The sequence below is a fragment of the Lynx rufus genome, unplaced genomic scaffold (assembly GCF_022079265.1).
Source record: "Lynx rufus isolate CCGP_SWC_20201006 ecotype Redwood Valley unplaced genomic scaffold, mLynRuf1.p SCAF_27, whole genome shotgun sequence".
In the NCBI taxonomy this organism is placed as follows: domain Eukaryota; kingdom Metazoa; phylum Chordata; class Mammalia; order Carnivora; family Felidae; genus Lynx; species Lynx rufus.
This window is the reverse complement of record NW_025814842.1, coordinates 7,308,469-7,325,729: the sequence shown is the minus strand read 5'-3', so window position 1 is coordinate 7,325,729 and position 17,261 is coordinate 7,308,469. Positions and strand designations below refer to the sequence as shown.

The 17,261-nt window shown below is 41.0% G+C and overlaps 1 protein-coding gene across 2 annotated transcripts in view; it reads left to right on the top strand.

Moving 5' to 3' along the window:
• The window catches only part of ZCWPW1 (zinc finger CW-type and PWWP domain containing 1), a 30,923-nt gene extending 13,662 nt beyond the window's left edge, over positions 1–17,261 (top strand). For both annotated transcript variants that reach the window (XM_047089579.1, XM_047089578.1), the window contains 10 exons: positions 3,311–3,427; positions 4,177–4,297; positions 5,057–5,132; positions 5,555–5,659; positions 6,825–6,908; positions 7,753–7,819; positions 8,258–8,358; positions 15,424–15,484; positions 16,035–16,169; positions 16,719–17,261. In XM_047089579.1, coding sequence (XP_046945535.1) covers positions 3,311–3,427; positions 4,177–4,297; positions 5,057–5,132; positions 5,555–5,659; positions 6,825–6,908; positions 7,753–7,819; positions 8,258–8,358; positions 15,424–15,484; positions 16,035–16,169; positions 16,719–17,026 — 1,175 coding nt within the window. In that variant the 3' untranslated portion in view covers positions 17,027–17,261. The remainder of the gene's footprint in view (positions 1–3,310; positions 3,428–4,176; positions 4,298–5,056; positions 5,133–5,554; positions 5,660–6,824; positions 6,909–7,752; positions 7,820–8,257; positions 8,359–15,423; positions 15,485–16,034; positions 16,170–16,718) is intronic.

The window sequence follows — 17,261 nt, the reverse complement described above, 5'->3', positions numbered from 1 at the left end:
AGACGGAGAATGAGGAGGGAGCTGCCAGAAAGATGGGGGGAGCGGGGAAATGAAGAAGGGGGAGATCATAGAACCCAAGGAAACTGGTGTCAACTGAAATACTCGTAGTTTGTCTGTGACATCAGTTTTCATTATCATAGAACTGTGTCATGAGCCTCAAGCAGTTTTCTGGAGCACATCATCCTCTCTTCTAAGTTGTTTGAGGGGAAACTTTATTTTATTTATGTTTATTTCTTTATTTATTTTGGGAGAGAGAGAGTGTGTGTACGTGCAGGAGTGTAGAGGAGAGGCAGAGAGAGAGGGAGAGAGAGAATCCCAAGCAGACTCTGATTAGTGCAGAGCAGGAGGTGGGGCTCGATGTCATGAACCATGAGATCATGACCTGAGCAGAAATCAAGAGTCTGACGCTTAACCGACTGAGCCACCCAGGAGCCCATGAAAGGAAACTTTAAAGAATTGTGTGTTCTTTTATTGGAAATTTTATCTCAAGCCACAAATCCTTAATTCTACATCATTAAGATTCATTTTTCCTATTAATTTTCTCAGGAATATTCATTCTTTTCACAACCAACCATTTATTTTATTGATCTGTATTTACTTTTATGGTCTCTGGCCCCTTTTCCCACTCTTTTTTTCTAGTCTTGGTAGATCACCTCTATAAACATCAAAAACAGTTACTGGGAGCTGTTTTTTGTTTTGTTTTGTTTTGGACAGTGTTGTTTTGCTTTTAAGTATACAAAGTTTCCAGACTTATATTTATCATATCAAAGATACAAGATGCCAGCATGTAGTGACCAGAAGAAAACCAGGTAGGAAGACAGTACAGAAGCTTCCAGTGGACCTGGGCCAGTTTGGCCAGTGAGAGTCCTGCTGCCACTTGTCTGTCCATTGGTCCAGAGGCAGGGCTGGTGGGTGGCTTGGTGGCCGCCCTCACAGGAGGCCTGTGCATGAGTCAGGTCCGTGGGGGCTCTCTTGGGTAGCCCAGCGCATTAGCTTCCAACTCTGAATCATAGTATTTCTGTCTTGGTCCTTGATCAACTTTCTCTGGTTGCTGAGGCAGAAGGTACAGATTTGTTTGGGTTGGATGTTCTTGCCATCTCGGGTTGGGGCAGCAGCGTGGAAGAAGGCAGGCCTGGAGTGACACAGTTGGCTGCCGGTTGCTGCAGGCCTTGCCTATGAGCAGCCTGGGAGGTGCGGGTCTCCGTGGCCCCCAGTGGCAGCTGTGGTGCTGCACGCATGTATGCATCCCGGGCTGGGCAGCTGTCTTTTCAGACTAATGTATCACTCTCAACCGGTACTTTTTTCTTCAAAATAAAGTAATTCAAAACCCTAAATATGAGATACTTTGAAAGGACCCAAATGTAAGTCAGCTGCTTCTCTGAAGGATGATTTCAGTGGAATGGAGGGCATCCCTTATGTTCAGGCATTTAAGGTAAAACTTGACAGCGGGAGAGTGAACTTACGCAGAGAAACATGTTGGTTGGTGTTGTTAATTATGATCCTAGGGTGTATACCTATGTGCATGGTTATGCTCTGCTTCTTTAGCAATGCTCAGTTTCTATGAATGTCGGCACAGAAAAGGTAGCATGTGTTCATTCTGGGTTGTGTTTGTCCAGCTGAGTGGGAGGAAAAGTGGAGGGCAAGAGAGTTGAAGATGTCTGCACTAGAATCTAAGGAGTCAAACCTGAGTAAGAACAGAGTGAAGAAAGGAGGTTGCCACTAGATTGGCAGGAAGTTAGAGGCCAGTAGATTGGTGACCTGGGTAAAGTGAAAGTTGCTATAAGGGTCTTTGAGCAAGTGAGATGGGAGACCATGCATTTTCATCAGAGAGGAATGTTTGGATCAGTGCTTCAGGGGAGTGTATGGTTCCTAAGGATGAGTGGATGGGGCATGCAGGAGGGGGAGTGCACCACTGAAGTGGAGTGCGTTACTGAGGTGGCATAGAGGAAAAGGTCAAGGAACTCAGAGAATGGGGTGCTTTTTGAGTTACTCCTATGAAAACAGTGGCTGTCTGGAATGAGGGCAGGAGGTGGAAGGAGGAGGAGAAGGCTGAACCAGATGCCAGCATCTTTCCAAGGGAGATGAGAGGGTGGCATAGTCCCATGGCATAGATCTCAAGGGAGGGAGGGTTTTTATGGGAAGGATAGTAAAGGTCTGGAAGTGGTGATGAGGAGTAAGGATGATGTTGACCCCACTCTCTGGCCTGGGGTGTGTGAGAGGGAACAGAGTCCACTTAGAGAGCTGTGGGTGGGGTGGAGTTGGGCAGGGGCAGTGTCATCGGTGCATCACCAGGTTTCAAAAAGGAGGTGGATGTTCAGAAAAGTTGAAGATATGTGGATTTTTTGTTGCTCTTGTCTAGAATTCCAAAGAACATAGTGGAAAGGTTTGGGATGGAGAGAGGGGAGGCTCTGAGGAAAATTGGGTCAACTTAGAAGATGTTGGTGGGGATAATGGTTTGGAAGGTAATAGATAAAAGGAATGCTTGGCCTTTGATCAAGGCCTGAAGTAAATAGTTGATTGAGTTGATAGACTTCTCTCTGTCTTTTGGAGGAGGGTAATCTCAGGACTGTTGGTTCCAAAGACTGCTACCAATCACTGCAGTGATTTGGTGACAGGTAAATCAGTTGAGATTCAGATAGTAACTCTGGATGTTGTACACGAAAGATGCTGGTTAGCCCTTCGAAAGAACTTTCCAGTAGTGACAGGCCAGTGGAGAACGAGGCACGAGCCAGAAAGATGCCAGCCAACCTTTTCAAGAACTGTTAATACATTGGGGTGCCAGGGTGGTGCAGTCAGTTAAGTATCCAATTCTTGGTTTCGGCTCAGGTCATGATCTCATGGTTTGTGGGTTTGAGCCTTGCATCGGACTCTATGCTGGCAGCACAGAGTCTGCTTAGAATTCTCTGTTTCCCTCTCTCTCTGCCCCTCCCCTGCTCACTCTCTCTCAATAAAAAAACAAACAAACAAGCAAACAAACAAACATTAAAAAAAAGAACTGTCAATATGGGAAACACTTGCTTTTTCTCCTGGGGGGAAGGAGAGATGATAGTATGGTATAGGAGAAAGATTGAGATGTGAGACCTGGGATCCAAGTTCAGCTCTGCCACTGAGTTAGATTGATCTTCAGCAAGTCAATTATCTTCTCTGAGCTTAGTTTTCCCACTTATAAATCTAGGATTAGACTATTTGACCCCTAAGGCTCTATGATTTTAGTGAAGGTATATTGATTTTAGTGAAGGTATATTGATTTTAGTTGGACTGAAGAAGGAAGAGCATATTTTTGTCTCACTTTTTTTTTTTTCTGTTGCAGGTCAGTGTCTCGTCTGGGTCCAGTGTTCCTCCCCAAACTGTGAGAAGTGGAGGCGGCTTTGTGGGAACATTGACCCCTCAGTGCTTCCAGATAATTGGTCCTGTGATCAGAATACAGGTAGAATGGACTGGAGAGTTTTTTGTTCGTTTGTTTGTTTTTATTGTTCTTTCCTTTCTTTCTCTGTATGTATCCCTTAGATTAAATATGTCATAGATGTAGTTATAATCCCAGGGGTCCTTGTAGTGTTTGGGAGAGAGGAAGGGATCTTCCTTGTCATATCAAGATGAATCTGGCATAATGGGCTAGAAGAAGACACCCTGAAGAGTTATATTGTGGGAAGGGCCTGGAATCTAAATGTACATTCTAAGTGGATTCCATCTTCTTCAGCATTAGTCTGACCCTGCTGGTCCTGATTAGGTTATTGGTGTTGGGTTGGTGGATAAGAAGGGATATGGGATCCATGGGGAAAAGTGGGTGAGAGAGACAGCCAGTGGTTTAGAATTCTAAAATGTTTGAAATCACTTGGAAGAGTATGATGATCTAACCCAGCCCAGTTATTTTAAGGATGAGGTAACAGAGTCTCAGAGAAATTGCTGTCATGATGTTATGTAGATGGAAGCAGGGTCAAATAATGTGGGTCAGGCAGAAGTTTGGAATCTCTTTCTGTAACGTACATGGAGGCAGCACTCTTATTCTAGCTGTAGCTGCATTTCCTCCATGGGTCTTTGTTCTTTGTCCATACCTGTCTCCCAGTGCCCTTTTGGTCCCACCTGGTGCATACTCTTGTCCTCTCTCCTGCTGCCCTCGTCTAGATTTTTACCTGATGAGGTTCTTTCCTTCCCTTCCTTCCTTCTCTTTTTTGGCAGACTTGAAGTATAATCGCTGTGACATCCCTGAGGAGTCCTGGATAGGGCATGAGAGTGATGTGGCCTATGCCTCCTACATTCCAGGATCTATCATCTGGGCCAAGCAATATGGTTATCCTTGGTAGGGCACCATGGCATAGAACATCCTTCATGAGCTTGGGAGTGGTAGATTCAAGCAAAGAGGGAAAGAAATAGAAAGCATTTATAATGGAAATGGTACCTGCCTTAGAAAGAACATGGGATGAGGGAAAAGATAAAGTACCAAGCTGGGAGGCTTTGAAAGAACGTGTTTTCTAAAGGTTTCACAGTGGAGGTGGTATCTCCCTGGAAAAAAGCATCTGACAATTCTACTCTGGGTGGGCAAGAAAAAGGAAGGTGGCTTTATGGCATTTTTAAAACATTGAGATATGAGAGATATATAAAGTAGAGAGGACAAAGAAGGGTGGGATAGTTTCTTCTTTGGAGATGTCCTAGTCAGAAGATTTTTTCTCAGGGTTGATGGAAAGCCTAGGTTAAGATACTCTTACTAGAGGGCGCCTGGGTGGCTCAGTTGGTCAAGCATTTGACTCTTGATCTCAGGGTCTTGAGTTCATACCCCACATTGGGGTCCATGCTAAGCATGGAGCCTACTGGAAAAAAAATATATATACTCTTACTTGGAAGATTCTGAGCTTCTTTGTATACTGATAGAAGTCACTTTAGTCATTTGGTAGTGACTACTGGGGGAGATCACCAAGGGTGGAGGTCTATTTTTAAGATCCTTTGTTTGCAAAACATATTGCTCTTTTATGTACATGTGTATTGGTGAATTTGTGTTCTGTTCCTCTAAACCATGTAAACCCTTCCTCTTCTGTTCCCTATACCCATCTGTCTTCTCTAGGTGGCCAGGCATGGTAGAATCTGATCCTGACCTGGGGGAATATTTTCTTTTTGCTTCTCATCTTGATTCCCTGCCGGTGAGTTTTCCTGGCTTAGGGTATGTAGGTGCTCGGGCCAAAATAATGAACAAATCCATCCTAATAGATGTGCAGAGTTAGAAACATAGACATAGCCAGAAGACATGAGTAGAAACCGACACTTAGCTAGAGTGACAAACACAGAAACAAGTACCCACATATAGAATACAAACTTGTATCTAATTAAATATTTAGTCATTACCAGGACATTTATGATTGTGATAAATATGCTTTGGTTGGGATTCTTGATGTCAGGATGGAAGAACAGCAGTCTGAGGTGGGTGGGTCAGGTTTATGGCATCAGATGAAGCCCATCACCTCTTTCCTTGTGAATCCTCAGTTCTTCCTCCACCTTTTCGGGTTGGAGGGCCAAAGCAAAGAGAAGGACTAGGGGCCATATGAGAACCATTTTTCTATTTCAGTCTAAGTACCATGTGACATTTTTTGGAGAGACAGTTTCTCGTGCTTGGATCCCAGTTAACATGCTGAAGAACTTCCAGGAGCTGTCCCTGGAGCTAGCTGGAGTGGTAAGCAACCCTTGGGGGTCAGTTGTGATACAGGTGACTTGAAAACTAAATCTGCCCTTTATTAAATCTGATTTTGTTCCAGGAGAAGCTGTGTTGGGAGAAAGTCCCATGTCTGACCAAGTGTGCAAGGGTGAGGTTATTCATGAGGGACTCTTCTTTCTATCAGGTTTGCAGCAGGATAATGATTTTTCATAGTCTCCTTCCTTGCCTGCAGGCGGGGGGCCTTCCTGAAGACTGTGGTTTTCTACAGTTTAGCCAAGGCAGGTGTGGCAGAAATGAGGACAGGTTAACTCAGGTTTCTCAGTCTTGGTACTATTGACATTTTGGGGCAGATAATTCTTTGTTGTGGAAGTCTGTCCTATGTATTTTAGGATGTTTAACAGAATCTCTGGTCTTTACTGGTGTCTAGCCAAGGGGTGCTACTGCCCTTGGACTCAGTCGTGACAACCAAAAACATTGTCTCTAGACATTGCTAAGTATCTTCTGGGAGGCAAACCTCTCCTGGTTGAGAAACTAAAAATATTAACTAAAAATATTTCTTCCCTGTAATCACTTTGGATTCAGTCAGCCTTAAAAATGAGCAGAGGGTTGCCTGGGTGTCTCAGTCAGTTGAGCATCTGACTCTTGATTTTGGCTCAGGTCATGATCTCATGGTTCATGGGTTTGAGCCCCCACTTGGGCTCTGTGCTGTGAGCATGGAGCCTGTTTGGGATTTTCTCTCTCCCTCTCTTTCTGCCCCTCCTCTGTGCTCTCTCTCTCTCAATAAATAAACTTAAAAAAAAAAAAAAAAAGAAATGAGAAGAGGCCTACCAGCTCTGGGGGTTTTGAAAATCAGGCAGTGAGTATTAAATCAAGCAGCTGGATCTGAAGAAACATGTGAGAAGCTCAAAAGTGGAATTACCTGAGTTCCTTTAATCTTGCCTTTTCACATTTCCGTAAGATTTACTTTGGAGAGGCCACCAAAATGTTGGTTGACAATATTGCTAGGAATTGGTGAAAAGTGTGTTGGGTGATAAAGGGAGATTATGTCTCTAAGCTCAAAAGATTAAGAATAAGAGTATCATGTCAATATCAGGAGCCAGAAAAGATCATGTCTGGTGAGTAGCAGTCTGTTGGAATTATTTCTCTGCTATTTATCATTGACTATAATCTTCTTCTATTTCAGAAAAGGTGCAGGAACAAGGATTGCAGTCAGAAACTGGGAGTGGCCCTGACGATGGCTCAGGAGGCAGAACAGATCAGTATTCAGGTGGGAGAGTGTTCAGACTACATACCTGCTCCTCTTTGGGACCTGGGACACAAAGCAAACCATATACTGTCTACTAAAGAAAAGTGGCTTGTCCTTCCCCATCATCCAGTCTTAGTCTTAGAACTAGTCTTTTCTTTCCAGGACAGATTACTTTAGCTCCTTAAATCATTTATTCTTTTTCCTACCCTTGGGCAAATGGGATCTTCTCTCATCCTACATAGAGACAGTTTGTAGTAGGGGGCATCCTACCTCCGTATTTAACTTTAGATCTCAGATGTATGAGTCTTAACCTCTCTTTTATGCAGTGTTTACCCTCAAATTCTGCCTTTGGGTGTGCAGTGGAGAATGACAATTATAAGTAAACTGGAAAAAGAGATTATTATAAGAATATATTGCAGCATATAATTATATAACATAATGTAAATATATAATATAAAAATAATGTTATAATGTATTATAGTTAATCTTCGTAAAAATTTAGATAAACAGAATATGAAATTTTAAGTGAAAATGGTATGGAATATGAATATAAAGTATGTAACTAAAGTCTTTTTTTTTTAGCGTTTATTTATTTATTTTGAGAGAGAGAGAGCTCAAGCAGGAGAGGGGCAGAGATAGAGGAAAAGAGAAAGAATTCTAAGCAGGCTCCGTGCTGTGTGCTGTCAGCACGGAGCCGGACATGGGGCTCAAGCCCACAAACTGTGAGATCTTGCCAAAGTCAAGAGTCAGATGCTTAACCAACTGAGTCACCCAGGCACCCCCATAACTAAAGTCTTGAAGACAGAGGGGAAAAGTCATCCTTGGGAGAATAGTGGATGATGCTTTTGTTTCTTGGTTCCCTCAGGAACGGGTTAACTTATTTGGTTTCCGGAGCCGATACAATGGATCTGACAATAGTCGGGAAGGAAAAGGTAGGATCAGTAAGAGGATAAGGATTAGTGAGGGAGGTGGGGAGAGGATGTAGAGAGGGAGATGGTCCTTCATGAGGGCAGAACTGAAACTTCATTTTATATCCGATATCATCCATCTAGTTCTGGATTCTAATAGGAGGCTCTCCATGAATGCCATTGACCCAAGTATCTGGGAGGGAGGGATGGATGGATAAATGGATGGGTGAAGAGAAGAATGGAGAGAAAAAGAGGATGGGGAGGGAGGGCACATGTTAAAGAGTGGTGGGTGTTTGGAAAAGGTGGGAACCATGATAACCTAGGGCCGTGTTTTGTGGGAGAAATGCCACTGGGACATGAGAGGCAGAGTTAGAAGACTGCTTCTCTGGGATCAGCTCAATTAACTCATCATCTAATTTATTGGATAAATTCTTTAGCCTTTCTTTCCTATTCCTGTTCTAGACATAACGGTTACTGGGGCTAACAGCCCAGATTCCCGCTTGGAGAAAGAAGGGGAAGAGGCCGTGTTGGAGGAGGTGGAGGAGGAGGAAGAAGAGGAAAAAGTAAGAGTGATCTTGGGGATTCCTTTTAGGAGATTCCCGTAGGACGTCTGGTTAGCATGGATTTATATTTACTATGGAACCATCCTATTCCTGCCTCAGGGTGGACCTGACTAGCTGGTCTTATCTTCTAGGGGTCTTCAGGGAAGGAGACCCTCTTTTTTCCTCAGTTATTCTCTCTAATGTCTCACATTTCTAGGAATTTATTTCTAGTTTTATCTAGATTTATCATCCCAGTTCCTAATGTAGTTTTTGGTTCTTACTAGAGCAATTTCAGAGAATAGCAGAGTGCCTCTGTTTACACTCTCTTCTTCCCTGTGTACACACTTAAGATATTCATTCACTTGTTTCCTTTGGGTATTTTCAAGCATATGAAATATAGATTTTTAAAAAATATTTAAAGACTTTTTAAAGAGTGGTTTTAGGTTCACAGTAAAATTGAGAGAAAAGTACAGAGTTTCCATACCCTGTCTCCATACATGCATAGCCTTTCCCATTATCAACACCCACCAGAGTCATGCATTTGTTTCCAATTGATGAACTGACATTGGCACATTGTAATCAACCAAAGTCCATAGTTTACATTAGGGTTTACTCTGGTGTTGTTATAGTCTGAGTTTGGACAAATATATAATGATACATATACATCATTATAGTATCATACAGAGTATTTTCACTGCTCTAAAAATCCTGTGTGCTCTACTTATTCATCCCTCACCCCGCAACCCCTGACAACCACTGGTCTTTTTATTGTCTCCATAGTTTTGCCCACTCCAGAACATCATATAGTTGGAATTATGTAGTATGTACCCTTTTCAGACTGGCTTCTGAGAAATATGCATTTAAGTTTCCTTCATGTATTTCATGGCTTGATAGCTAGTTGTGTGTGTATATATACATAATATGTATACCTATTTACATATACATATTATATGTATATATATATATATTTTTTTTTTTTTTTGCTGAATTTTTCCATTTTCTGAATGTATCACATTTATTTATCCATTCACTTACTGAAGGATATCTTGGTTGCTTCCAAATTTGGACAATTATGAATAAAGCTGCTATGAACAGCTGCTTACAGGTTTTTGTGAGAACAAGTTTTCGACTCCTTTGAGTAAATAGCAAGGAGCTTGATTACTGGATTGTATGGTAAGAATATGTTTACTTTTGTAAGAAAACACCAAACTGTCTTCCAAAGTGGCTATACCATTTTGCATTCCCACCAGCATTGAATGAGATTTCCTGTTGTTCCACATCCTTGCTAGTATTTGGTATTGTCAGTGTTCCAGATTTTAGCCATTCTAATAGGTGTGTGCTGGTATTCATTGATGTTTTAATTTACGTTTCCCTGATGACATATGATCTGGAGCATCTTTTCATATTCTTACTAGCCATCTGTATATTTTTTTTGGTGAGTTGTCCATTAAAGTGTTTGGTCCATTTTTTAAATTGGGTTGTTTATTTATTTTATTTTTTTTTTTTAGTTTTAAGAGTTCTTTGTATATTTTAGATAACAGTCCTTTATCAGGTGTATCTTCTACCAACCAGCCGATTAATTATTTATTTCATGGATCATGCCTTTAGTGTTATATATAAAAAGTCATTGTCAGGGTGCCTGGGTGGCTTGGTCGATTGAGCGTCTGACTTTGGCTCAGGTCATAATCTCACGGTTTGTGGGTTTGAGCCCATGTTGAGCTTTGTGCTGATAGCACGGAGCCTGCTTCAGATTCTCTGTCTCCCTCTTTTTCTGCCCCTTGCATGTTGTCTATCTTAAAAATGAATAAACATTAAAAAAAAAGTCATTGTCATACCCAAGGTCATCTAGATTTTCTATGTTATCTTCTAGGCGTTTTATAGTTTTACACTTTACACTTAGATCTATACTACATTTTGAGTTAATTTTTGTGAAAGGTGTAAGGTTTATATCTAGATTCACTTTTTTGTGTGTGGATGTCTAGTTGTTCCACCATATTTGTTGAAAAGACTCATTGCCTTTGCTCTTTTGTCAAAGATCAGCTGACTGTTTTTTTAATTTATTTTTATTTTTTTATTTTTTAATATTTATTTATTCTTTGAGAGAGAGAGAGAGAGACAGAGCGAGCAGCGGAGGGGCGGAGAGAGAGGGAGACACAGAATCTGAAGCAGGCTCCAGGCTCTGAGCTGTCAGCACAGAGCCTGACACGGGACTCAAACTTACAGACCATGAGATCATGACCTGAGCCGAAGTCGGTCACTCAACCAACTGAGCCACCCAGGCGCCCAATAAATACCTAATAAAAAATGGTATTGTGTTTTTAAATATCAAATTCCACGTGTCCATTGTTGGTATATAAGAAAGTGATTAACTTTTGTATATTAACCTGTATCCTGCAACCTTGCTATAAACACTTAATAGCTGTGGAGTTTCTGTCAATTCTCTTGGATTTTCTGTATTGGCAATTATGTTATCGGCAAACAAAGACAGTTTTACAGTTGACCCTTGAATAGCACAGGTTTGAACTATGGAGGTCCACTTATGTGTGGATTTTTTTCAGTAAATACACTGGAGTACTGTAAATGTATTTTCTCTTCCTTATGGTTTTAATATTTTCTTTTTTTTACCTTTACTCTAAGAATACAGTATATAATATATATAATGGACAAAATACATGTGAATTATCTGTTATTGGTAAGGCTTCTAGTCAAAAGTAGGCTACTAGTGCTTAAATTTTGGGGGAGTCCAAAGTTATACACAGATTTTCCACTGTGCAAAGGGTCAGCACTCCTAACCCCTGCATTATTTAAGGGTCAACTGTATTTATTCCTTCCCAGTATCTATACCTTTTATTTCTTTTTGTCTTACTGCTTTAGGTAGAACTTCCAATATGATGTTGAAAAGGTGTGATGAGAAGGGACATCCTTGCCTTCTTCCTGATCTTTGTGGGAAAGTTTCTAGTTTCTCAGCATTAAGTATAATGTTAGTTGTAGGTTTTTGGTAGATGTTCTTTATCAATTTGAGGAAGTTACTCTCTTTTCCTAGTTTACTGAGAGTTTTTACCATGCATAGGTGTTGGATTTTGTCAAATGCTTTTTCTGTATCTATTGATATGATTATGTGATTTTTCTTTTTTAGCCTGTTGATATGATGGATTACATTAATTGATTTTCAAATGTTAAACCAGTCTTTCATACCTTGAATAAATTCCACTTGTTCATGGTGTATAATTGTTTATACATTGTTGGATTCAATTTACTAATATTTTTGGCCATCACCATGGAGTATTTTTGCATCTCTTTTCATAAGAGATATTGCTCTGTAGTTTTTTTTTTTTCTCATAATGTCTTTGTTTTGATGTTCAGGTAATGGTGGCCTCAGAATGAGTTAGGAAGTATTCTCTCTGCTCCTTTTCTCTGAAAGAGATTATAGAGAATTGGCAGAATTTCTTCCCTAAATGTTTGGTAGAATTTACCAGTGAACCCATGGGCATGGTGCTTTCTGTCTTAGAAGGATAACTACTAATTACTGATTCAGTTTTGTTAATAGATACAGAACCTATTCAGATTGTTTCTTCTTGTGTGAGTTTAGGCAGATTGTCTTTTAAGGAATTGGTCCATTTCTTCTTGGTTATCAAATTTGTTTGAAAACAATTATTCAGTAGCGCCTGGGTAGCTTAGTTGGTTAAGTGTCCGACTTGGCTCAGGTCATGATCTTGTGGTTCATGAGTTTGAGCCCTGCATTGGGCTCTGTGCTGACAGCTCAGGCCCTGAAGCCTGCTACACATTCTCTGTCTCTCTTCCCCTCCCCTGCTTGTGCTCTGTCTCTGTCTCTGTCTCTCTCTCTCAAAAATAAATAAACATTAAAAGAATTTTTTAATAAAAAAAGAAAAGAATTATTCATAGTATTCCTTATTATCCTTTTAATGTCCTTGGACTCTGTAGTGATGACTTCCTTTTTATTTTCTGATTTTAGTCATTTGTTTCCTCTCTTTTTCTTAGTTAGCTTGGCTGGAGGCTTACCAATTTTATTGATCTTTGCAGAGAACCAGGTTTTTGTTTCATTCATTTTCTCTACTAATTTCCTGTTATTAATTTCATCAATTTCTACTCCAGTTCTTATTATTTCTTTTCTTTTGCTCACTTTGGATTTAACTTGTTCTTCTTTTTCTAGTTTCCGAAGGTTAAAACTTAGACTGTTGATTTTAGATCTTTCTTCTTTTCTAATAAATGTGTTCAATGCTAAATTTCCCTCTCAGTACTGCTTTCTGTGTATCCCACAAATTTTGATAAATTGTGTTTTCCTTTTCATTTAGTTCATATTTTAAATTTCACTTAGTTCAATATTTTAAAATCTCTCTTGAGATTTCTTCTTTGATCCATGTGTTATATAGAAGTATGCTATTTAATCTCCATGTATTTGGAAATTTTTTGGTTATCTTTCTGTTATTGATTTCTAGTTAAAGTCCGTTATGGTCCAGGAGCAGACATTGAATGATTTCTATTCTTTTAAATATATTAAGTTTTGTTTTATGGCTCAGAATGTGGTCAATCTTGGCGAATGCTACATGTGAACTTGAGAAGAATATGTATTCTGCTGTTGTTAAAGTACTTGGAGAATTGACCTCTTTATCATTATGTAATGCCTTTTTTATCCCTGATAACTCTCCTTGTCTTGAAGTCTGCTCTGTTTGAAATTAGCATAGCTACTCCTGCTTTCTTTTGATTAGTGCTAGCATGGTGTATTTTTCTATTTACTTTTATAATCTCTCTCTCTCTCTCTCTCTCTCTCTCTCTCTCTCTATATATATATATATATATATAGCTTTATGTTTAAAATTTTTTTAATGTTTTATTTATTTTTGAGACAGAGAGAGACAGAGCATGAGCAGGGGAGAGGCAGAGAGAGAGCGAGACACAGAATCCAAAGCAGGCTTCAGGCTCTGAGCTGTCAGCACAGAGCTCGACGCGGGGCTTGAACCCACAAACTGCGAGATCATGACCTGAGACAAAGTCGGACGCTTAACCAGCTGAGCCACCTAGGCGCCCCTATAGCTTTATGTTTAAAGTAGACTTCCTGTAGACAACATATGGCTGGGTCTTGTTTTTTAATCCTGATAATCTGTGTCTTTTAATTGGTGCTTTTAGATTATTGACATTCACAGTAATTATTAATATAGTTGGATTAATATCTATAATATTCGTTACTGTTTTCTATTTGTTGTCCTTGTTCTTTCTTCCTATTTTTGTCTTCCACTCTTTTTCTGCCCTAAGTGGTTTTAATCGAGCACCTTATATAATTCCATTTTCTCCCCTTCCTTAGCATATCAGGTGAGGTGTTCTTTTCCTTTGGCTTCTTTCAGGGCTTTTTCTTTTTTTTCTTTTTCTTTTTTTAAGTTATTAAATTCCAGTTAGTTAACATACAGTGTAATATTAGTTTCAGGTACACATTATTATACTCAGCACTTCTGTACATCACTTGGTGCTCATCACAACAGGTGCACCTTAATCCTCAAGGCTTTTTCTTTATCTCTGATTTTCTGTAGTTTGAAAATAATATGCTTAGGTATAGTTGTTGGGCATTTATCCTTCTTGGTGTTCTCTGAGCTTCCTGAATCTGTGGTTTGGTGTCTGACGTTAATTTGAGAAACTTCTCAGTCATTATTGTTTTCAATATTTCTTGGGTTTCTTGCTTTTTTTATTATTATTATTTTTTTACATTTATTTATTTTTGAGAAACAGAGTGAGACAAAGCACGAGTGGGGGAGGGGCAGGGAGAGAAGGAGACACAGAATCCGAAGCAGGCTCCATGCTCTGAGCAAGCGGTCAGCACAGAGCCTGATGCGGGGCTCGAACCCACAAACTGTGAGATCATGACCGAGCCAAAGTCGGAGGCTCAACCGACTGAGCCACCCAGGTGCCCCGGGTTTCTTTCTTTTTTTCTTCTCTGGTATTCCCACTGTGTATATATTATGCATTTTATAGTTGTCTCACAATTCTTGGATATGCTGTTCTTTTTTTTTTTTTTTTCATTCTTTGTTCCCTTTGCTTTTCAGCTTTGAAGGTTTCTGTTGAGATATCCTCAAGTGCAGAGATTCTTTCCTTGTCTGTGTTCCATCTACTAATAAGCCCATCAAAGGCATTTTTTTTCATTTCTATTACAGCATTTTTTAAAGTTTATTTATTTATTTTGAGAGAGAGAGAGAACAAGCGAACGAGCAGGGGAGGGGCATAGAGGGGGTGGGAAGAGAGAATCCCAAACAGGCTCTGTGCTGTCAACACAGAGCCCGACACGGGGCTTAATTCCATGAACCATGAGATCATTACATGAGCCAAAAACAAGAGTTGGACACTTAACTGACTAAGCCACCCATGTGCCCCTAATTTACCAGGCCATGCTAATGGCCTAGCTTTATTTCCTTCTCTTGTACATAAAGCCTTGTACTGACTAATATCAAATAGAATGGGAAGAATGAACATTAAAAAAAAATTTCTTTTAAAGTTTATTTTTGAGGGACAGAGCACAAGCAGGGGAGGGGCAGAGAGAGAGAGAGGGAGACACAGAATCTGAAGCAGGCTTGAGGCTCTGGGCTGTCACACAGAGCCCAACTCGGGGGTCAAACTCACAAACCATGAGAACATGACCTGAACTGAAGTTGGATGCTTAACTGACTGAGCCACCCAGGCACCCTGGGAAAGATGAACATTTTTATCTTTGTTGTCATTGATTTAAACAGTATCAGGCTCACAGAATCCAATTTGATTTCCCTTACCCCACCCATCATTTCTGTGGCATCCCACTCTATTAAAAACACAGAGGGGCGCCTGGGTGACGCAGTCGGTTAAGCGTCCGACTTCAGCCAGGTCACGATCTCGTGGTCCGTGAGTTCGAGCCCCGCGTCGGGCTCTGGGCTGATGGCTCAGAGCCTGGAGCCTGTTTCCGTTTCTGTGTCTCCCTCTCTCTCTGCCCCTCGCCCGTTCATGCTCTGTCTCTCTCTGTCCCAAAAAAAAAAAAAAAAAAACGTTGAAAAAAAAAACACAATTATGTGACTTAATTTATATTTTCTTATTTTTCTCTCCCATTTTCAGGACTCAACTTTGCCCAGTCCCAAGCCAGCCAAAATTCAGACAAAAAACCCCAAGGCAAGAGGTAAGCAAGCCAGCTGGGAACAGGTATGTGCTACCATTAAGGCAGGGCAGAAATAGACAATGGGAAGGGTCTGCAGGTCACAGGATCTTACTGCCTGTCTCAGCTTTAAAATCTGCAAAAATGGTCAAGGCTCCTACTGTGTCATCAGGGAAGCTGTCCTCTGCCAAGCGAGTACATCTCCTCGCTTCTGTGCACTGATTATAAAATATTAGATTAAAGGTGGAATGAATGTCTTAAATTCTTAGCCAAGAAGGATGGCTTCCTGGAGAAGGCAGTCTATGAGGAAAAATATAAAGAGAAGAAGATCCAGAACAAACAAACAAACAACAACAAGAGAGACAGAGAGAGAGAGAGAGAGAGAGAGAGAGAGAGAGAGAGAGAGAGAGAGAAATATTTGGGGAAAAGGAAGGAACCAAAAAAAACTCACTAGATTGAGAATGAGCAGAGGATGTGGGGCACAGACTGTGGGAAGTCTATGGACCCTTGCCGAGCTGTCATTTAGAGAGAAATAAACAAATGTCCTTCATGGTTGTTGGTGGGGGTGATGCAGGCATAGCAGATGGACGAGATGGGATCCTGCAAAGCAAGACAACGAAGAGATCTCTGGGAAATGAATCTGCAGCAACACCTGTACGCATAATGGGAAGGAAAGAAGGACACAGGAATTCAGAGCCTGACCAGCCAGGTAAGGCTCAAGTCCTGGGAAAAACTATGGGAAATGAGGTTCAAGTCTGTGTCTCCCTTCCCTGGATCGTTTCTTAACTTTATAGCTTTTTGTTACTTTTAAAAAGAACAAGAATTAAGCATCTCAGATGGTAGAGTGCAGTACACACTATAGAAACATAATGGTTATTCGTTTGATTTGATCCAAGAACAGGAGAATGGTGAGGAGGGGGGAACAGACATTTATCGAGTATTGCTGTGGGCTGGCTAGATAGACATTTGCTGGCTCCCTTGAATCTTTCAATATCTCTGTGACTGGACATTTGCCATTTTAGAGATAAGGGGATTGAGGCCCAAAGGGTTTATAATTTGCTGAAGACCCATGACAGGCATATGACTAGCATATGGCTAGAATCCAGGTCTTTCTGACTTCAAAGCCCATTTTATTTCTATTGAGAAAGATCATATTTCCTAGAGATATTTTTGTAAATAGGAATGTAGGGGTTTGACTTGTAAAAAGCCAGGACAGATGGCCTAATAGGGCTCTCAGTTTTATCACTTTTTCATCCAGGCCCTAAGAAAAAATTTAAAGCTCCCCAGAGCAAAGCTGCAGGAACCAACTTCCCTGAGGACAAAGAAGCTAGGATGGAGCCAAAGGGCCCGACCCCACCAGCTCATCTTGGGGCTTGTCCCATGGTGGGGAAAGAAGGCTCAAAGTGTCCTCAGGAGGCTGGAAGTGTCCTCCATGACGATGAAGCCTCCAGTGACCTGGACCTGGAGCAACTCCTGGAAGATGTTGGAGAAGACCCGGAGCAGCTGGAGGAGCCACAGTGTGGAGATGACCCTGGGGAGTTCACCACAACCTTCTTTGAGGAATAGCTGTGTGCTCCTGCCTCACCGGCTTCCACAGGAGCAGCAGAGAGAGCCCCTCAGAGGGTCCCTGAGAAGCTACTAAGTGTGGGGTTTGTTCCTCAGCTACAGGTCAATTGGCTAAAGTCACGGCTCTGCAGTTTATGTGTTAATAAAACAGGTTACTGGCTTAAGTGGTTCCATTTGTCTCTAACCACATGCTTCCCTTGGCTTCTCTCCCCGCCCCCCCCCCCCCGCCCCCCGG